The 22,557-nt window shown below is 41.6% G+C and overlaps 2 protein-coding genes and 4 non-coding genes across 17 annotated transcripts in view; 4 read left to right on the top strand and 2 right to left on the bottom strand.

The window, feature by feature from the left end:
- RNASE9 (ribonuclease A family member 9 (inactive)) overlaps positions 1-22,557 on the top strand; it is a 172,731-nt gene that overhangs the window by 46,241 nt on the left and 103,933 nt on the right. The window contains exons 1-2 of one of the 12 annotated variants that reach the window (XR_006203681.1): positions 16,446-16,534; positions 17,684-17,970. The exons of 10 other annotated variants lie outside the window; for them this stretch is intronic. The gene's annotated coding sequence lies outside the window, so the exon portion shown is untranslated. Of the gene's footprint in view, positions 1-16,445; positions 16,535-17,683; positions 17,971-22,557 lie in introns of those variants that run through there. One more of the 12 variants, XM_042942590.1, reaches the window with a different exon arrangement.
- LOC122222269 (olfactory receptor 6S1) lies at positions 2,048-3,091 on the top strand. Its single transcript, XM_042942579.1, has one exon. The coding sequence runs from the start codon at positions 2,048-2,050 to the stop codon at positions 3,089-3,091; it is 1,044 nt and encodes a 347-aa protein (XP_042798513.1).
- On the bottom strand, positions 9,799-9,870 carry TRNAP-UGG. The gene has a single exon. It is a non-coding gene; the product is annotated as a tRNA-Pro (tRNA).
- On the top strand, positions 11,426-11,498 carry TRNAT-UGU. Its single transcript has one exon. It is a non-coding gene; the product is annotated as a tRNA-Thr (tRNA).
- TRNAY-GUA lies at positions 12,167-12,258 on the top strand. Its single transcript is given in 2 exon segments — positions 12,167-12,203; positions 12,223-12,258. It is a non-coding gene; the product is annotated as a tRNA-Tyr (tRNA).
- On the bottom strand, positions 15,944-16,025 carry TRNAL-UAG. Its single transcript has one exon. It is a non-coding gene; the product is annotated as a tRNA-Leu (tRNA).

Raw genomic sequence — 22,557 nt, 5'->3', positions numbered from 1 at the left:
GAAGAAGCAGATTATCTAACTGCTGCCTGTTTTCCCAAATGCTTTGCCCATCCTTAGGAACTCCAGGCTATGGTTAGCCTCACACTACAGGGTATGAAAAGGACCAGGGTGGAGCTGACCATTGGGTCATAAAAAGGGAAAGAGAATCCTTACAAGGTGATCCCCACCCTCATGGAAACATCAAGGACATTCAGGGGTAGGTAGGAGGGATTCCTTCCACATTTAAGGTTGCGACTCATCTTCCTCTTACTTAAGGTATAGTTAGGTTCAGTTCAGTGGAAATATTTTCACAGAGAGCCAGAAAGAGTCCCCTTTGAGGTGACTGGTTCTATCTCATTGCACTCCATGCATTATGTCCTGTGCTTTGGCCCAGATGTACTATGTTCACATGCTGCCCTTTTCCATTAAAAAACCTCTTTTCTCTCCTATCAAATCCATATTCACTTTTTAGTATTTATTTTAGGCATCACCTTTATCCAAAATACTTCCTATCTCTCTAAAGTCTCAGTTTGGATTTTTTCCCATGTACCCCCTTAGACCCTATTCTTACCTGTGACATTCCACCTGTGACACATATTAACTTTTCCATCATTCTCATTAGGCAGTGAGCTACATGAGAGTAGTGACAACATCTCCTTTATTTCTGAATCACCACATATAGCATCTGATACATAATCAATACAGAGCAAGAGTTGAATGATTTTACTGATAGTAAGGCAATTTCTATAGAAGCTGGAGGGACATGAGGCTCTGAATGGAATCCTTAAGGAGAAAGACCATAGAATTGCTTTATCCTAGAGAAAAGGCACAAATATTTTTCTGCTCAGGTAGGACCCACAATTGAGACACTGTAAGTAAAGAGGTTCCTGTTTGCTAGGAGCAAGGACTGCTGCGGTGTGCCAGAGAATAGTAGGGCTGAGAATCAAGGCCTTAAGGTCAAGTCTCATGCTTTGCATGGCTAAAGGGGATCAGTATTCTCCTAATAACTGAGGAGTTTTAAAAACACTTTCAGAATATCATTGATTTGGTCCTTACAACTGTTGGTGGTCTTCAAAACTAGAAGGACTTGAGTCAGATGGCAAGGACTTAATTTCTGATTTCATGAGTGATTTTCAGGAATTCCTATTTCTGTATCTGACAAGTCATCTAATAGAGCCCAAGTTTGTGAAAGGCCTTTGGATTAGTATCATGGACTGGAAAAGCATACGAAATTCATCCTAATATTACCCAGAATACTTAGCTTAAAGTTGACACTAAATAAATAGATGTGGAAACCTGACTGGATGATTCAATGTAGTTTAGCCCTATTCTCCCTTTTAAATATGCCATAACTTGCTTTAGATAGGCAAGCACTTTATGACAAGATTTCAGTTAGACCCTTGGGTTGCTGTGGAAATTCTTCACAAAAAGGGTAATTTTATGTAATAGATGTACTAATGACCTAGATTCTTATGACTCATTTCATAGCTGAACAGTTCAAGGACAAATGAGGTGGATGCATTGAACGCCTTCCAAGGCAAATGGCAAGTCAAGCCTAGAGTCTGGTGCCCTAACTTACAGGGCTTTCTATACCACAGTGTTTGTCGACTAATATCTAGAAACTTTTGAATCCTTTGCACTCTCATTTAACTTGCTTCTTTTAGCAGTTTACAATTGAGGAGCGCAGAAGTGGTTAAGTAACTTTTCTGAGGCTGCTCGGCTAGTAAATGGAGATAATGGAATTCAAAACCAGGCAGTCTGGCTCAAGTCCTGATCCTGGTAGAATGGGAATCATATTCTTCATGAAATAAGTTTTTGATATTTTTGTCCAACTCATATACTCAATGATATCAGTATTATAATAATGGGGCATCACTATTTAAGATCTGAGAAGGAGACTCCTGGCATTTTCATATCTAAGTTTTTGCCACCCTTTCTGGAAAATCTTCTCCAGCTTTAAAAGTAATTAGATGAGGACCTCAGGTTATTCAGATCTTAACAGTGATTGGAGAAAGTGGGGAAATGTGTGCCATATCACGATAAAATAAGTTTCAGGATTGTTCCGGAGATGAAGTGTCCTCGCCACGATCATGTTCATGTTGTTGCACAGGTGAGAAAGATAATGGCTCCTGGGGGGAACCAGAGCATTGGTGTTACAGAGTTCATCCTGGCAGGTTTCCCAAATCTCAACAGCACAAAAGCAGAACTGTTTTCTGCCTTCCTTCTCGTCTATCTGCTGACTCTAACAGGCAACTTGTTGATTGTTGGAGTGGTAAGAGCTGACACTCGCCTGCAGACTCCTATGTACTTCTTTCTGGGTAACTTGTCCTGCCTAGAGATCTTGCTCACTTCTGTCATCATTCCCAAGATGCTGAGCAATTTCCTATCAAGGCAACACACTATTTCCTTTGCTGCATGTATTACCCAGTTCTATTTCTACTTCTTTCTTGGGGCCTCGGAGTTCCTGCTGTTGGCTGCCATGTCTGTGGATCGTTACCTGGCCATCTGTCATCCTCTGCACTACCCCTTGCTCATGAATGGCACTGTGTGCTTTTGGGTGGCCTTGGCCTGCTGGATGGGGGGACTTTTCCCTGTGCTTGGCCCCACAGTGGCTGTGGCCTTACTTCCTTTCTGTGAACAGGACGCCATGGTGCAGCACTTCTTCTGTGACAGTGGTCCACTGCTCCGCCTGGCATGCACCGACACCGAGAAGCTGGAGGAAACAGACTTTGTACTGGCCTTTCTTGTCATTGTATCCTCACTGATGATTACTGCTGTGTCCTATGGTCACATAGTTCTGGCTGTCCTGCGCATCCCCTCTGTTTCAGGCCGACAGAGGGCCTTCTCTACCTGTACCTCCCACTTGATGGTGGTGACCCTCTTCTATGGAAGTGCCATTTTTCTTTATGTGCGACCATCACAGAGTGGCTCTGTGGATACTAACTGGGCAGTGACAGTGGTAACAACATTTGTGACACCACTGATGAATCCATTCATCTATGCCTTACGTAATGAGCGAGTCAAGGAAGCTTTGAAGGATATGTTTAGGAAAGTGGTAGCAGGCTTTTGGGGGGAACTTTTGCTTCCTAAGAGTTTCAGTAGGAAGGAGTGAAGTGAAAGTGAAGGGGGATGTAATAACCAGTCATAAGTCCAAGTCTTCTCCGTTGTCATTCTTTTTCCAGTGGTTATCGTGGACATCACCAAATGACCAAATTCTGTAATCCCAAAAGAATTCCAAAGTCATCAAGTCTACCCTTCTTCTCCTTCAGGCAAAATTTCTTGATTCTATCTCATACATACCCCCATATTATTGATGTATCATGATCAATACCATCATTACATCATAAGATCCTCCAGCCGGTGAGATCTTAACCTAAGAGTTCATGGTCACCAGGGAGTCTAAGGATGGACTTCAGAAAATTTATAAGCTGCCTTACTATTTAAATTTTATGTGTTTGACTTCATATGCATTTGTCTGGGAAGAGGATCCACAGTTTTAATCTAATTCTTGAGAGATCTGTGTGACCTTTGCCAAAAGTTAAAAACTGATTAAAATTTTCAGTAGTATCTTTTGGTTATTTATGAAAAACAAGAATTTTAAGAAAAATTTCCTTATAATCTTAAAAATAAATAAAAATAAAATAAATAGATTACCTGTGTATTTTTGTATACACTTTATGGAAAACATTGCATTTACTGTCAGGTGGAAAAGAGGTAAAGCAAACTGAGTAAGGGGCTTATGCACTTCCCCACAGTAATCCCAGTGTCTTTGCAAAAGCAGATCCAAGAGAAAGTTCATGAATATTAGCATTTAATGTGGTTTTCTAATTTGCATTTTATTATAAAGATGATTTAAAGATGTCACTCATTTTTTCACTGGATTGTGTTCCTTTCCTTTGTCCACTTTTTATATCCTTATATCTGTTGTGTTCAGTCTTGTTTTGTTTTTAGTAAAATTGGAATTGGGACAAGGACCTTTAATATCAAAGAATTACAAATGTCAACTATTGCTGTACCTGCCAGGAACCAGATTTTGTGGTACGTTTTATGTACTTCACTAGATATTTGAAAGGGAGTGAAGATTCCTATTTGTGGTACCCCTGGAAATCTTGGACAAATATTCACTTATTTCTTCATTCACTTATTTTTTTTCCATTTATTTATTCATTTGCTCCGCAAAGGTCTTTTAGGCATCTGACATATGCTATATATCATATATAGTGATATATGCTCAGAGGAACAAGAAATGGTTCCTCACCTCATGCAGCTTTGATTTTAGAGGGGAAGACTGAGAGACAAATAATAATGCAAAGGAATGAGGATGATAAAGGGGTTTATAAAACAACATTGGAAATTATATGAAAACTGATCTACCCTCTCTAGTATTTTCTTGTTAAAGAAATGTTCAGAGGCTGTCATTCATTAAATAGGGATTAATTCCATGTTAGAGTGTGTTTGTATACACAGACAACATATATATAGAAACAGTACATCAACCTCAACATTGGCAAGCTGAGCATTAGCATGCAGAGATAGCCATAAAGCTTCAGTGGGCTCTGGAAATAGTAATGCTTTCATCTAGTTCTATTAATAATACACACAAACACACACTAAATATTTCAATCCCCAAAGATTTCTGAGTGAAAACGAAAGAGATGGAAGGAATGACCAGTGGTTTGAGAGAGAAAAAGAATTCTTCAGGAGTGATCTAGGAGCGCTCCCCAGAGAGCAGATGAACTATTTATTACCTTAAAATCTACCTAATTTCATGAAGCCTAAAAACCTTCAGCCAATCCCAGACACTGACCAAAGAGAGGAATTCGTATCACAGTTTATGATATTTTTGGAAGGAACCACTCCCATATTTTGGCAATAAAGTGTGTTAAACCATCTATTTTCAAAATTATTTTATTGTAGGAAATGACTTTGGACTCAATTCAATAAAAGTTTATCGAATACCATATTCTGGGAAATAAGTTGGTATGGAGAAGTACAAATACATGATCTCTGCCATCAAGGAACTCACAGACTATATAGGTATAAATATTATAATATATAATAAAATTATATTAATAAATACAAATAAAATAAAAGTAATATATATATAACTGTGGGTCAAAATATAATAGACCATTGTAAAATTTAAAAGTGGGTCTGACAAAATGACATTTTACTAACAAAGCATAAGAACAAATATTAGGTAATTGAATGTGATTAAGAATGGAAATATCACAATAAAAATTGTACTAGGGAGCAATCTGTGATTTTATTTTTTCAATCTTACTTTACAAGTTCCTGTTCCATAGGAATTTTTTACTCTTAAAAAAATTTTTTTCTAATGTTTAGTTTTGAGCGGGTTGGTGGGGGGGGGAGGCGGGAGAGAATGAGAGGCAGGGAGAGAGTGAGACACAGAATCTGAAGTAGGCTCCAGGCTCTGAGCTGTCAGCACAGAGCCCCATGCAGGGCTTGAACTCACAAACTACAAGATCATGGAGATCATGAAGATCATGAAGATCATGACCTGAGCCAAAGTTAGACACTTAACCAACTGAGCCACCAAGTTGCCCCATGAATTTTTTACTCTTCATCTTAATCTCAACAGCACTTCGCACAACTGATCTTGGACTTGTATTGAATATAGTTTTGTTCTTTGGTTTCCCTGGGACTGCACTTGCCTGGTTTTCTGTCCACATTTCCAGCTACTTTGTTTTATTTTGCAGGTGTATCCACTTCAATAAAGCTATTAAACATTAGCTAAGTTGTAAAGTTATTTCTAGAAATCACAAATTAAGAGGACGCTGAAAATAAGAATGTATTTCCAACACCTAGAACAGAGCCTGGTCCATTGAATGTAACCAAGAAAAATTTGCTGAATGAATTAGAGACTCATGAGCAGATGATAGCCACAGCCCTGAGAGAGATGCTGAACTCAAGTATCCAGCAGCTTGAGTGTTAGTACTCATTCCCACACTCAGCCCACTCCAGTGACCATTAGAAACTGAACCTCTCACATGTAGCTAGAGCCCTTAGAGGGTTATTAACAGTAGACTAGAAAAAATTTCCTTTGCAGCAATCAACAAATTTTTCTGCCTCTAGGAAAAAGTCATCCTTGAAAATTCTCAACGGAAGCTCTTCCTTGCTACATAAAATTTGTGGCATCTGGGGTTACCAGAGGGCAGGTGGGTGGGGCGATGGGTGAAATAGGTGATGGGGATTAAGGAGTGCACTTGTAATAAGCACTGAGTGATGTACAGAATTGTTGAATCACTATATTGTACACCTGAAACTAATATAACACTGTATGTTAACTACACTAGAGTTAAAACAAAAACTTAATTAAAAAAATAAGGATTATAAAAAAACGTTAAAAATATTTGTGTCATCTGGGACACTGCAAACTAATACATTAATATAACATTATTCCCATTTTCCCAGATGACACAAATATTTTTAATGTTTTTAAAATTTTTAATATTTTAATATTTTTAATGTTCATAGGCAGTATAAATATAAACCTCAAAATGATATGAAGAGACATTTCTCCAAGGAATTTATACAAATAGTCAATAAATACATGAAACTCAGCATTATTAGTCATGAGGGAAATCAAATGAAACCACAATGAGGGACCACTTCCTACCTGCTAAGATGGTTATAATGGAAAAGACATAATAATAAGTAGTGATGAAGATGTGAAAAATTGGAACACTCATAAATTGGGAATGTAAATTCCCACGTTAGAAAACAATATGGCAGCTCCTCAAAAGTTTAAGCATAGTGTTACATATGACTCATCAATTCCACTTCTAGGTATATGCCCAGGAGAAACGAAAATTTTTGTGTCCACACAAAAACTTGGACATGGCATTCATAGCAGCATTAGAATGCCAAAAGTGGAAACAACTCAAGTGCCCGTCAACTGATGAATGGATACATAAAACGTGGTATATCCATACAACAGAATATTGCTTCACAAAAAGGAATGAAGTATTGATACATGCTACATGCAACATGGATGAATCTTAAAAACTTAATGCTAAGTGAAAGAAGCCAGTCATAAAAGACTATACATTGTATGATTCCACTCACCTAAAGTATCCAGAATAGACAAATCTGTATATAGAGAAAGTAGATTAGTAGTTGTCCTGGGCTGCAGGAGAGGGATGGGAGGAAATGAGGAGTGACTTTTAATTGGGTATAATGGGGTTTTTTGGGAGTGACAAAAATGCTGTAAAATTGATTACATTAATCTGAAAATATGCAAATATGTAAAAAACCACATTTGTGTATTTTAAGTGGATAAATTATATCAATAATTCTTATGATGAATCTTATGTTTCATCACTTATAGTGATTCTACTTTGAATCCTGATACATTTTCTCTGGTAATCAGCCCCCATTTTCCCTGTATCCCCATTATTTTTAAAAATGAAGACAGAAACTGGGTCATACCTCAGTTTGTTTTCTTGCCAATCAGAAGAGTACCTGATAATTTGGAACACAGCAAAATCTCATCACATTGTTTTTTGAAAGCACAGATTACATAAGGGTTAAATATGTATCAAATAGTCATGCTCACTGGTGATTTGCTGTGGACCCTTTTGCATGATTCAAGGGGGACAGGTCATGTTCATAATAGTGGAGAGTACTAAAGGCCCACACCAGCTCCCACAAATCAATATTATTTTTTTTTAAGGCAGTTATATTATAAAACACAAGCAATCAGGACTCTAAGAGTAAACAGATAAACAATGAAAAGCAGACTTAGACCGTTAGGAACTTCAGTTAATATAACCATTATTTGGGTTCTGAAACCCGCACTTCTCTCCCACCTAAGATTGTCTTACACCTATTTCTGCTTTTTCAGAACTGGCTTTCCTTCTTTTACCTCCCTCCTCAGGCTGTGAGCTATCATCCCCCTTTAATTGGCTCCTTTCTGCCTTTGTTCCAGTGCTGCTGAGTTCTTCCTGTCTTGATTGTCAGCCCAACCAGTATTCCTGCCTTCTACACAGTAATAGGAGCAGTAATAGTGCCACTTTCATGTGTGCTGGTCTTAAAAGTCCTTACAAGTTCTTGATAACCCACGGAACCTTTAAGGACAGGGAAAGACAAGGACTCACTAAATAATCACGAACTACCCCTAAGACCTTTGAGCCAAACATGTGAAAGGACTAGGTCTTCCCCTTCACAGCCAAGCTCCTATAAAGAATTCTTTACCTACATGGCCACACTTTCCCCCTCATTCTTCAACCCACTCAGCTCTGTCATCTTCCCTATACTTTCTGTTTTAAATGCTGATAAAGGCTGTCAACAGCCCCTGAGTAACCAAATCAGCTGTCAGAGCAAGTGACTGTCAGGAGGCTTCCTTCTCTAGTTCTTCTACTCACTGGATTCCATTCCCAACTTTTTAAACACTGATGATCACCAGGGCTGGTTCTTAAATTCTTTCTCTGCGAATGCTCTTCCCTGCACATTTTTAGCCAAAGCAACATTAACCGTCACCGTGTGTATGTGTATGCGTGTTTAATTGAAGTATAGTTGAAACCCAATATTACATTAGTTTCAGGTGTACAACACAGTGATTCAATAACTCTATACATTATATTGTGCTCACCACCAACGTAGCTACCACCTGTCACCATATATACAATTACGGTGTTTTTAATTCCTAAAATTCCTTCCTTTAGTTTGAATCTTTCTCTGGAACCCCATGCCTTTATATCCAGATTCCTACTGTGCATCTCCCCAGTAGCAAATACATCAAACACAACAAAGCCCAGGCTAGGTGTATCGCATTTCTGACGGGACAACCAACTGGAAGTCAGGGCATCCTGGAAAATTCTACTCTTTATTTTCCCGTCATCCAATAACCAATCACAAAACTCTTTATTCTTGCCTGGCCACATAACGTAACAACTCCGGAAAGGACAAAGATGATGGAGTCAGTCAGAAACTCGAAGATTCCCAGTGTACAAGCAGTTTGGGAAGATAAGTAGGTTTGAAGGCCTATCATTCCAACAGTTCACAGGTTTGGGCCACTTCTACAAGCCGGAATCAACCATACTCTAAGGTTTCAGGTAGACACCTCACACTACAGCCGGCTGGCTTTCCAGGTAAACAATCAAAGAATACCAACGGGGCTCGTGGATTCTTGCTAGAAATGGCAAGACTACTATCACTAGGTTATATTGAGTCTTGGAAAAAATTCAGTTATGCTCTCTTTGAATAGAACGGATGTCTGAGCCTTTGGAGCCCAAGGGTCCCCAGGCCGCAACTTTGCATTATTGGGAAGATTTCCAGGGCACTTGTGACTGTGCGGCAGACGGTGTCCGCAACCAAGAGCACAGCCGCGCTCCTAACCGCGCGGCTGCTCCCAGGCGGGTGCTAGATTCCGCACCGCCCAGGGATCACTGCAGGGGACCAGTGTGGCCCCAGGAAGAGGGTTCTGGCCTGGTATTGTGATCCCAGCACACCTCCAGGTACCACTCTCTTCCGTGTGAAATGCTCTAGTGAGAATTGCACGAGTTTTTTCCCGCGAAATGTGCCTCGCTAAACACTGCCGGAGCAAGCTACTCCTGACAAAAGAGCCCGTCAGAGCCAGACTGGGGCACCCCTATCTCACGAAGCCCTTGGCTCACCAGAGCATCTTCATTGTCCTTGCATCGGTCCACAGAAGTGTCCAACTTGCTCGCAAGCTGATCTCGAAACAGGTCCAGGTTGGAACGGACCTCAGCCTAGGTGGACTTAAGCTTGGGTTGTATTAGCTGTATTTGGCTCTAAAAGGACGGGGAAGAGAAGGGAAAAAACCCAAAAAGAACAGGGCTCGTCCGGGATTTGAACCCGGGACCTCTCGCACCCAAAGCGAGAATCATACCACTAGACCAACGAGCCAGCCCTGAAGGTGGGCTTTCCTCTCTTGGAATGATCATTTATCCTCGTTTGTTGCATCACATTACTGGACCGTTTTTGACGCTTCTCGTAAACCCACTGATTTCTTCCAGACCCCAAGAATATCAATGAGCGCATTCGAAGGAATCTGAGCCACAGCGTCCCAGAGATAGGAATGTTCATTATGGAGCTCAGGCTGAGCCGCGAGTCTGTCCGCGGACCCTCCTGAGGTGGGGTCTGGTTGCTTACAGGGTTAGGACCAGAACCATCGCAGGCGCACCGGGGTGTAAGGACACAGTAAAAATATGAACCACCGAGTTCACTAAGAGGCAAAGGTTACCTCCGGAACCAAGAGAGGAGCTCGACACTATGCCCCCCCCCCCCTTGGAGTCAAATCCCAAAACTACTGCTTTAGTCCACTGAGCTTGCTTTTGCTTGTTCCTTTCAGCTTTATTTAATAAACGTTGTGCTTTAGGTCTAGATTTAAGGCACCCTTCAAAGGTGGGCATAAGGTGACCTTGGGAAAGAGTTGTCCTTTCCATACCCTCTTTTTGAGAAGGCTGGACCCTCCTGCTTCTCTATCACCCAGAAGATGGTGGGTGGAAAGGGAAGGGAGGGCGTTGTCCTTGCTCTGCAGTGCTTTCTGCAAAGGGAAGGATGTTCTTGGGCTCTAGCTTGTCCGCCCTGGTCACACTGTCTACCCTGTGCTGAGCACATTTCTGGCACACTGGGTAAATAGCTACTGAATCTCCTGAACCAGGCCCCAGACTCCTGGGCGGGCTGAGACCAGAGGAGAGAAAAGGAAAAAAGGAGCGTTCCCTTTACAATCCTTTCATGAGCCTCCACTTTGTATTTGTTCTGGACTTCAGGAGAGCCTGGAGGCCCAGAGAGAAGCTGCCTCGGGGGAGTCCACGTTGTTAGCGAAGAGCGTTAAAGGACCGAGGAGAGGGTTACCCTCTTTTAGCCAGCGTCTGCTTCAGGAAACCTGGAGGAGTCTCAGGTCCAGATCGACTATGGCGGGGTCTGATTCCGATGAAAGGCTTGGGGAGGGGGCGAGGGATGTCTGGATGCCTTGGCGCCTTCACTGTGGCGGTCCCCAAATTCTGAGGGTCCGAAGGGTATGAACTGTGCTTAGAGAAAACCATCTCCATTAAAAAAAAAAAAAAAAAAAAAAAAAAGTTTTATGAGTCCAAGCAGATGGGAGACATGAGGTCGCGGACATATCTTGCATCCTCTTCTGTAAGGAGCCCTCACCCTACCCCACTTTACCCCAGGGCTCACTCGAAGCCCAGGTGTTGGCGGAGCTCAGTGACTTGTTAGGACTGAGGCTGAGGAGCCTGTGCTATGGGCTCTACCGGTGGTCTTCTAGAGACCTACATTCGAGTTTAGGCCTAGTCAGGAACATGTTTCTTAGTCATTCTCTTGTTTGAAGATGCTTCCTTCAAAACGAATTTGTTTTCATTTAGATTTATCTATTAAATTTTGTTTAGATGTAAAAGCCAGTTTGGCTGCAGTTTTTAAAACAAGGGATATAACGGTAAAAATGGAGCTGTAGGGCGGCTCCATAGCTCAGGGGTTAGAGCACTGGTCTTGTAAACCAGGGGTCGCGAGTTCAAATCTCGCTGGAGCCTTAGGCGGGTGCTTGTTTTCCCACAACGTCATTCTCCGTTTTTGTCTACTTCTTGACCCAGTCTTGATGGGGGAAGGGGGGGGGGAAGCACTGTGTAATCTTTTTGGTAAAATCAGATCCTGGAGATCTGGGGCGGAGGGTTATAGAATCGGAGCTCCTGGGATCCCAAGGAAAAGACAATGTGTGTGTGTACCTTTCGGTAAATAGGAGAGGAACCAGATTCCTCAAGTTTCTGCTAGAAGACTGGATGGGTTGGCGGAGTCCACACCTCCGTATTTGAGGAAGAGAGCAAATCAGCTCGGGCCCATTGATAGCAGTGACCCCCGGCGGCGTGGAGTCCGGCACACCTCCCAAGTGCATCAGCCGGGCGCCCAGTTTCTCCTGCGCTCCTGGAGAACTGGTTCGTGGGTTAATCGGCCAGCTTAGGCCAAAAACTAGGTAGATAAACCCCAATCGGGCTTCTGCTCTGCTTCCATACTCACTTTCTCCGACTCAGAGTCTGCTTCCTACGCCCCAGGCTACTCCTGGGATTCGATTTATTATAGATTCGACTCTCGGGCGACTTGACGAGCTTCAAGCTTAGTCTGAACCTCAAATACAAAGAAGCCAGACTTCTCACTAGCTGGTACTATATCCACAAAAATCTGCAGTAACGCGCAGGAGTCGCGCCCTTCGATAGCTCAGTTGGTAGAGCGGAGGACTGTAGAGGAACAGCGTCTGCTGTTATCCTTAGGTCGCTGGTTCGACTCCGGCTCGAAGGAGTTGCTTGCTGTTTTGATGTAATCCCGTACTCAAACTTCCTGAAACTTTTGCCCTCCGGTTTCTTTTGATTCTATTTTCAGGCAACAAGAGAAGAGCTTTCCACCTGCCAAGAAACCTAATTTCACTTATCTTTATGATCATGGAGTAGATGTGGTTCACTCAGGAAATGTGAACTAATGGCTTTCATATTAGATTTGAATCTGTTACCTTCTAATCTTTAGAACCAGTTTACATTGATTAAATATTGGGGTAACTGCGCTCCACCTCACCAGATACCTATATTTTTTCATAAGCGCAAATAATGCATACTAGGCAAATCAGGCCTTAAGGAGAAATATATTAGAAAGTCTGCCTTTGGAAAAGGTAAATACACAATAGAGAGCGAGCAATGCAAAAGACTAAATATGCACATGGAGATGTTCTTTCATTAATAAGAAAGAAATACTAATTTAAACAAGAGGATATTGTTTCATCACCAAATCAGAAAATGTTGACTAATATATAATACTGACCAAGATGCAGTGAGGACTTTCTTGTAGAATGGTACTACTTTCTGGAGGACATTGGGTGTTATAAATCAGGAACCTTGGGGTGTCTTGGGGTGACTTCAAGCCCCATGTTGGATGTAGAGATTACTTAAAAAATTTTTTTTAAATCTTTAAAAAAAGTAAATCAGGAACCTTAAAAAGATAATGTTTGATCAAGTATTCTATTCTACTCTTAGAAATTTATCGTTCATACATGAAAAAAGGATATATGGCAAAATAGTTATTTGTGGGTGATTTGTATCTTTATATTTTTATGTATTTTTTTCAAAATATATCACGTGTATACATTACATTAATAAAAAACAGTGTTTTAATCTTACAAAATGAAGTTTAAACATACTCTGTGTCACTGTGGAAGACATTTTAGCATTTTCTTATAAAACTAGACATACTGTTATCATACAATCCAGGAATCATGTTCCTAGGTAACTACTATCCCCAATGGTAGAAAGCTATGTCCACACAGAAACTTGCCCATTTATGTTTATAGCAGCTTTATGCCAAAACTTGGAAGTAATAAAGATGTCCTCTGACAGGTGATCAGGTAAATAAACTATGGTACATTGATACAAATGGAATATTCAGCACTAAGAAGAAATGGGACATTAAGCCATGAAATGATATGGAGAAACTTTAAATGCACATTCACTAAGTGAGAGAAGCCAATCTGAAAAGGCTTCATACTGCATGATTCCAAGTATATGACATTCTGGAAAATGCAAAATTATGGAGACAGTAAAAGTGGCTGCCAATGGTTGAAAGAAGGGAGGGGTGCATTGGCAGAACACAATTTTTAGGGCAGTGAAACTATTGTGTATGATACTACAGTGTACTGGTGGATATATGTCATTACACATTTGTCAAAACTCATGGAGTGCATAATACAAAGAGCAAATCCTAGTGTAAACTTATGTGGAAATGTTGGGGTTCAGAGCCTATGGCCAAGAGACAATTCTTGAGATGTCTTCAGTGCAAAAAGGTGGTTTTATTAAAGCACAGGGACAGGACCCATGGACAGAAAGAGCTGCACTGGGGTTGTGATGGGTGACTGATTATATACCTTCAGATTGGGAGAGTTTAGGGATAGCCTAAGTCTCTAAGGTGTTTTGGAAACAAGGTTTTCAGGATCCTGAGGGGGCTGCCTGTTGTTGGGAAAAGATCGTTTATTACTGTTTAGTAAAAACTCAGTCATGATACCCTTCAGATGTATATCAGGAGGCCATAAGCTTGGAGTATGATTGCCAACATATATCTTGAGGGTGGGGGGGGGGGGTAAGATACAAAGGAAGCTTCCAAAGGGATTTTTATATGTTAAAGTAGACATACAGAATCCTGAGGGGTTGGGAAAATGTTAAGCTAAGACTGCCTTTTGCCCTTAGCAAAGTGTCATCATTGAGGCAGCTGAGCCTCAGAGGAAGGTCACTCTGCCTGTTTCAAGGCTTTGTCAGTGGGCTGTAGGCAGTAAAGGAATTTAATTTTTCATTTGCCTTTGTTTCCCACATCATAAACTATGGACTTTAGTTGATAATGATGTGTAATTGTTAGTTCATTCACTGTAACAAATCTCACTAGTGCAGAATGTTGATGGTAAGGAGGCTGTGGGGTGGGCAGAGAGGAGAGAAGGTACATAGAAACTCTGTATTTTCTTACTCAATTTTGCTATAAACCTAAAACTGCTAGTCATAGTTCAGACTGCTATAACAAAAGTACCATAGACTGGGTGGCTTAAACCAAAAATGTATCGCTCACAGTTCTGGAGACTGGGAAGTCCCAGATCCAGGGGCCAACACATGGTGTCTGACAAATCCCTGCTTTTTGGCTTGTGGACAACTGCCTTGCCTCTGTAGCCTTGCATGGGTAAGAGAGAAATCTCTCAATTTCTGAGAAAAATATGGCCTCTTTTGTGAAAACCTCAGGTGGCAAAGATATTTCTTGGTGAGAGGTGGGTGAAAAGGAAGTGAACATCAAAAAGGAGTCATCAAAGTGACATGAAGGTGGCCTAGGAAACATGGAAGAGGATTTGAATGGGGAGACAGAAAGTAATAAAAAAAAAAAAAAAAAAAAAAAGAAGACACAATAAAAATGTAGCATGAAAAGCCCCAAGACCTTGATTCTTGCAGAGTCCTAGTTCCCTCCTCCATTTATTTCATTCATTCTTCATGACAGTGCTGGGAAATTGCAGGGGATTTCCTTCTTGAGGGGAGCAGCCTGCCCAAATCCAGGAATACTACTGTTAGGAAATAGGGACTGTCATGGCTGAAAAGTGCAGTGGGACAGCCCTTCTGAGAAGACACCACTAAGTAGTCCCTGAGCGTATCTTCTCTTTCCCACACTGAATCAGGTGCTGCACAGTTCTAGCAGTTGAGTGGTTTAGTCTCCAAATCTAAGTAGTCTCCAAGATAAGTAGATTCATTTGGAAGGACAGGGGAGTGGCTAAGTCAACACCATTCACAGCACACACTCCCTGGGCCAGATGCAAGGAGTCAGCCAAGAATCAGCTTGGAAGTGTTTTGGAATCAGAAACCCACCTGCAAATGAAATTCAGAATAACTGTTTACCTATCCAACCCCACCCCCATGAAGCAATCAAGCCTGAGTGAAAGCTTGAAGCCTGGTAAGTATTGGTTTTCTCATTCATTCATCATACTCAATTACAAAAGTAATGTGATTAAAATCCAAATCGGATCTGTGCAGGTTATTTTCGGAGTATAGACCTGCAGCTCTTAAACCAGTGTCAGCAGCAGGCTGATTGGGGCAACCACACAATTTCTGGGAAGTGTTCCTGACCCGATGATGCCTAAACTGGGTCAAAAGAATGTATCAGTGCGAATGTGGATTTTACAAGAGTGAGACCAAAAGAGTTGCCGAGGGAACACAAAAGCAGTGCAAAAGCCGTGACAAGGAGTAAGTCAGGTGCACATACAACCTGGAAGGGAATGTCAGAGGAGCTCGAAGTGGGAGATTATCGTGTAGTAAACCGAGGTGGTTTGATTGCAAACATAGAAATCAGTGTCCGGTGGATGGAGTACGGAAGAACGGAGAAGAGGAATTCCTATGAGTTATGCGAGTTATTGTTACGTAACCCTTCTTTCAGGGCCGAAGAACTCGGCGTTTGTAGCTAGATTAAAACACACCGATGGCAGTGGTGGGATTCGAACCCACGCCTCCGAAGAGACTGGAGCCTAAATCCAGCGCCTTAGACCGCTCGGCCACACTACCGCATGGCATGAAAGGCTTTTTTTTAACCTTTAAGTTATGTACCTATCCAGCATATGAGCTCAAAATTTGGAGTTTTCTTTGCGGTTAGTGGACTTCCCCGCAGGGTTTTCATTCAACCCTACGGATCTGAACAAGAGAGGAGTCATCGTGTTCTCACACGCCTGTGAAGTGAAACATAAAGTAGTCAACGATCATTACAGTGAATGTCCTTAGAAGATTTTTACCTTTTCTGTAACCTAGGCAATAAGACGCAGGAAAAAAAAAAAAAAATCCCGCCGGCGACTTATTGCCGTGATTAGAAGATTGAATAAGGGCCTACTTGCCGTTGCGTCGTTGGTCTGTGGCTGTGAGCCTGAGTGCAAATGGAGTCTGAGTTCAGCTCCAGAAGGAAGCGCCCTTTCCTTTACAGATCTCGCCAGCCTAACACAGAATTCCAGGGAACTCCTTGGTCGCCTCCTCCTGCAGATTCAGTCAGAATGGAGAGATTGGGTCGAGTTGCGGCCTTCTGGGTCAGTAACTACCGCACTGCTGTAGTATCGGAACTATTTCCCTTACGTAGGGACCAAAATGACCCCCCACCCCCACCTCACCAAGGGAGGTTGTGTTCCAGGAGCGTCCCCAGCCCAGGAAGGGGTGGGTTCGGGGCTTCCCTTGGGTGCAAGCGCCCCTAGCTCGTTCAATTTCTTTTAAAAGGAGCAGAGAGAAATCTAGATAAAAGTTTCATGAGTGATACCTGCGGTCTGCTGACCCAAAGTGGGATCTTGTACCTGTACGTGAACTCTACCCGGCTCAAGGCCCTGGATTCTGCCTTAGCTCTATTCTTTGCGGTTTCTGATTGGCCATTTCTGGGTCTTCAGAACCAGAAATTCTCCCAGGAATCTGTTTCCGAACTTCAAGGGCCCCTCCCCACCCACCTCCTCTTGCCTTTCCTTGCCTGAGGGTTTTCCGAGACTTGGTGGCCTGAGGGTCGGGGGCTGGGGGTGCGCCGAGAGAAGCAAAATTGTTCTTCACTGGATCTTCACGGGGCGAGTGTCCCGCTAGCTCCCGCTCTCGCTGCCACGGGTCGGGGACGATGAACAGAAAAGTTCTAGAAAAGTTGCTTGGAAATAGGGTGTCGAGAGCATTTGATGGATGTAGACCCAGGCGGGGAAATGGGGGTAGAAGGCTGGGGTCCGCGAAGGAAGAGTCCTGGACGGTCCAAGGTCAGAGGCGGGGTCTTCTTAGACGCCTCATCAGCAGCCAGGCCCGGCTGTCTGGTGGGTCATCTCCCCTCCACCCCGCCACCTCCACCCTACCCCAACCGGGTCCCTCCTTGCACACAAGAAATTAAGTGCCTCCTGGTTGCTTCTTGCCTCCTGCTTTCCTCTCTCTAGTTCGAGTTCATGGGCAATCTGAGCTCCCTGAGCAGAACTGGGTGTCCCCCAGTAGGCTCCAACCAAGTTCTCTTTCTCTCCAGAAGCTCCCAGAGTTAAGAGTGAGGTGCAGTGGTCAGCTTGGAGGTGGTCAGCATGGGAGGCCAGTGATCCACCGGTCTAGAGGACTGGTCAAGGGTGTGGCTTCTGCTCCCTACTTGCTAGAGGCAGAGGGATTCCAATACCCCTCCCTGGCCCTTTTGGCTGAAGTGTAGGACTTCTAAGAAATTTCACTTTGTGTTTCAGAATCCTCAGAAAAAAGCGAGTGTGAACTGATTGCCTTCAGCAGTGCACAAAAGTCTTTGCCACTTTGGAAAGAATGATGTGGGAAGATTGTTGTTAATCTCAAATTGTGGAGAACATAGAAGTCATGTATAGCCACCTCTGAGTGTAAGATAAGGAAGCATCAGTTTGAAAGAAAGAAAAGACCTTGGGGCTTTTCATTACTTGAAAAAAGTGGGGAGGGAGAGAACAAATATTTAAAATATAGTTTAAGGGGCACCTGGCTGGTTCAATGGGTGGAGAATGCGACCATTGATCTCAGTGACTTTAAGTCCCACGTTGGGCATGAAGCCTACTTAAAATAAAAATATTTAAATGTTAAAATAAAAAATTTAAATATTAATAAATTATTGCTAAAATGTTTTTGAAATATTAAAAATATTTAAACTATTATGCCTCCTACTGAGCCAGATAAGAAACTTGGAGTCTATGGGTAGCTCTTGGGAAGGTCTTTTTTTTTTTCTTTTGGTGATTTGGATGCTTTTTATTTCTTTGTGTTGCCTCATTGCTGCGCCTAAGACTTCCAATACTATGTTGAATTAACCGTGGCGGGAGTGGACATTCCTGTAGTGTTCCTGACCTTAGGAGGAAAGCTCTCAGTTTTTCCCCATTGAGGATGATATTAACATTGGGTCTTTCATATATGGCTTTTATGATCTCAAGGTATGATCCTTCTATCCCTACTTTCTTGAAGGTTTTTATCAAGAAAGGATGCTGTATTTTGTCAAATGCTTTCTCTGCATCTATTGAGAGGATCATGTGATTCTTTTCCTTTATTTTATTGGTGTAATGAATCACATTGTTTCGTGGATATGGAACCAGGCCTACATCCCAGGTATAAATCCCACTTGTTCATGAGTGAATAATTATTTTAATGTATTGTTGGATCCAGTTGGCTAATATCTTGTTGAGGATCTTTGCATCCATGTTCATCAGGGAAATTGGTCTATAGTTCTCCTTTTCAGTGGGGTCTTTGTCTAGTTTTGGAATCAAGGTAATGCTTCGTAGAAAGAGTTTGGAAGTTTTCCTTCCATTTCTATTTTTTGGAACAGCTTCAAGAGAATAGGTGTTAACTCTTCTTTCAATGTTTGGTAGAATTCCCCTGGAAAGCCATCTGGCCCTGGACTCTTGTTTTTTGGGAGATTTTGGATTACTAATTCGATTTCTTTGCTGGTTATGGGTCTGTTCAAATTTTCCATTTCTTCCTGTTTCAGTTTTGGTAGTTTTAGGAATTTGTTCATTTCTTCCAGATTGCCCATTTTATTGGCATGTAATTGCTCATAATATTCTCTTATTACTGTTTGTATTTCTGCTGTGTTTGTTGTGATCTCTCCTCTTTCATTCTTGATTTTATTTGGGTCCTTTCTTTTTTCTTTTTTATCAAACTGGCCAGTGGTTTATCAATTTTGTTGATTCTTTCAAAGAACCAGCTTCTGGTTTCATTGATCTGTTCTACTGTTTTTATTTTGTTTTATTTTGTTTTGGTTTAGATAGCATTAATTTCTGCTCTAATCTTTATTATTTCCTGTCTTCTGCTGGTTTGGGGTTTTATTTGCTGTTCTTTTTCCGGCTCTTTAAGGTGCAGGGTTAGGTTATGCATCTGACCTTCCTTCTTTAGGAAGGCCTGGATTGCTATATGCTTTATTCATATGACCACCTTTGGTGCATCCCAGAAGTTTGGGGCTGTGGTGTTATCATTTTCATTGACTTCTATGTAATTTTTAATTTCCTCTTTAACTTCTTGGTCAGCCCATTCATTCTTTAGTATGATGGTCTTTAGTCTCCAAGTATTTGTTGCCTTTCCAAATTTTTTCTTGTGGTTCATTTCAAGTTTCATAGTGTTGTGGTCTGAAAATATGCACGTATGATCTTTTGTACTTGTTGAGGGCTGATTTGTGTTCCAGTGTGTGATGTGATCTGTTCTGGAGAACATTCCATGTGCACTGGAGAAGAATGTATATTCCACTGCTTTAGGATGAAATGTTCTGAATATATCTGCTAAGTCCATCTGGTCCAATGTGTCATTCAAAGCCACTGTTTCCTTGTTGATTTTCTGTTTAGATGATCTATCTATTGTTGTCAGTGGGGTGTTGAAGTCCCCTACTATTATGGTATTATTATCAATGAGTTTCTTTATGTTTGTGATTAATCGATTTATATATTTGGGTGCTTTCACATTTGGAGCATAAATTTTTACGGTGATAATGCTCTTCTTCATCTCTTGTTACAGTCTTTATTTTAAAGTCTAGATTGTCTGATATAAGGATGGCTACTCCAGCTTTCTTTTGTTGACCATCAATCTGAAGGTGTCTTTAGGTCTAAAGTGGGTCTCTTGTAAACAGCATATAAATGGATCTTGTTTTCTTACCCATTCTGTTACCCTATGTCTTCTGATTCAAGCATTTAGTCCATTGATGTTTAGAGTGAGTACTGAAAGTTATGAATTTATTGCCATTATGTTTCTCATAGAGCTGGAGTTTCTCATGGTTTTCTCTGGTCTTTTCTAGTCTGTTGATTTTGGTCTTTTGTTTTTTTTTCTGTCTTTTCTCCCCTCACAGAGTCCCCCTTAAAATTTCTTGCAGGGCTGGTTTAGTGGTCACAAACTCCTTTAATTTTTGTATGTCTGGGAAAATTTTTATCTCTCCTTCTATTTTGAATGACAGCCTTGCTGGATAAAGAATTATTGGCTGCATATTTTTCTGATTCAGCACATTGAATATATCCTGCCACTCCTTTCTGGCCTGCCAAGTTTCTGTGGATAGGTCTGCTGAACCTTATCTGTCTTCCCTTGTATGTTAGGGACTTTTTTTTCCCTTGCTGCTTTCATGATTCTCTCCTTGCCTGAGTATTTTGTGAATTTGACTATGATATGCCTTGTTGATGGTTGGTTTTTGTTGAATCTAATGGGAGTCCTCTGTGCTTCCTGGATTTTGATGTCTGTGTCTTTCCCCAGGTTAGGAAAGTTTTCCACTATGATTTGCTCACATAACCCTTTTATCCCTTTTTTTCTCTCTTCATCTTCTGGGACTTCTATGATTCTGACGTTCCTTTTTAATGAGTTGCTGATTTCTCTGATTCTTAAATTGGGCTCTTTTGCCTTAGTCTACCTCTTTTTTTTTTCTGCTTCATTATTCTCCATAAATTTGTCCTCTATATCACTGATTCTCTATTCTGCCTCATCTATCCTTGCCACTGCCAAATCCATTAGAGATTGCAGCTCAGTTATAACATTTTTTATTTCATCCCAACTAACTTTTACTTCTTTTATCTCCACACAAAGGGATTCTAAACTATTTTCAACCCCAGCTAATATTATTATTATCATGATTCTGAATTCTGGTTAAGACATCTTGCTTGTATCTGTGTTGATTAAGTCCCTGGCTGTTGTTTCTTCCTGCTTTTTCTTTTGAGGTGAATTTCTTCGTTTCATCATTTTGAAGAAGAAAAGGAATTAATAAGGTAAAAAAATTAAAATTAAAAAATTAAAAACAACACACACACACACACACACAAATCAAATAAATGATGCTAGATCCTAGGTGTGTTTTGGTCTAGGTGTTGAAAGGAGGTTGATAGATTAGAGAAAAAAGGGAAAAAGAAAAAAAAAAGGAAAACGTTTGAAACTGTGAAAAAAAATGATTACAATGAAATAGAATAAAATGAAATGATGGAAGTAAAATAGAATTTGAAAAATTTACAAAAAAGTAAAAAATATACTAGAAAAAAATTTTAAATATTTTAATAAAAATTGAAAATAAAAATAAATTTTTTCTCTTTCTATATTCAAGGAAACGAAAAAGAAAAAAAAAGAAAATTGAATACATGGACCAGTGAACAGACTGAAATACGATTGAAATTACATTGTTTACTCCTAGAAGTTAAACTATGAAGCACTTTAGAGTCTGTAAACTAAGCAGGCGGAGAGACTTGTGGTGTTCCTGAAGAGCGAGGTTGGCCCAGTGGGTGGGGTTAGTGTAACGGCTCAGTTCTCCACTAGATGGCGCTGCTTAGCTTACTGGGGCGGATTGTTGCGGTGCTTGTAGGCGCATAGGCGCGTGCGCGGGAGCGGTCAAAATGGCGTCACCCAACTGCCCCGTCTCTAGTATCTGAACTCCGTTCTCCCCGACCAGCAATCGCACACCTGTCCTTTGTCTCTGGCTTTTGTCCACTCCCCGCGTTTACACTGTCCGTGACCAAGCCATCAGGTTGCCAGGCGGCACCTCCCTCGTGAGTTTTATCCCAGATGCGGCTGTGTTTCCTGGCCCCTCACTTCTGAGAGACTGCGGTTTTGACCCTTTCTGCCCCTCTGTAGGAGGGTGTCAACAAGCAATGGCCAGTGCCGGCTGCACCCAGGAACATTTATGGGACTGTGCTGCTGCTGATGCCCAGAGACTGAGGCTGGGTGCCAGCCCGCCCCAGAAAAAGTTCACGCAGTTGTGTAGCAGCAGTGTTTCAGGAATTGTGGAAAATCACAACATGCATTTGGCACCAGGCTTCACCCTTAAGGAACTTGTTCCAGCACCAGCGAATGCTGTTGTTCTTTGCGGTCAGCTGAGACCTTTGGAATCGCAGAGGTGGCCACACGGACTCTACCAAATGTCCTCCCAGCAGGGGAACCACTTCTCCCCGTGTGGCCCGAGAACTTCCCGGACCCCACTCTGCTCCTGGGAATTCGCCCTTCCCACCAGAGCACCACCAGGTATTGAGCTGAGGAGTTTCAGACTCTGCACTCCCCCTGTTTACAGTCTTAATGAAATTTAAACCCTCTCCTTTCTCCTTTCTCCCTTTTTTGTTCAGTTTCTGTGGCTGTTTCCACTCTTCCACTTTCTCTCCAGCTG

Source organism: Panthera leo, chromosome B3 (genome assembly GCF_018350215.1).
Source record: "Panthera leo isolate Ple1 chromosome B3, P.leo_Ple1_pat1.1, whole genome shotgun sequence".
NCBI lineage: Eukaryota > Metazoa > Chordata > Mammalia > Carnivora > Felidae > Panthera > Panthera leo.
The sequence above is the reverse complement of the archived record's forward strand: the minus strand, read 5'-3'. Positions and strand labels throughout refer to the sequence as shown.

Coding starts and splice junctions, on each gene's coding strand:
- LOC122222269 (XM_042942579.1), top strand. CDS start 2,048: ATGAAGTGTCCTCGCCACGATCATGTTCATGTTGTTGCACAGGTGAGA.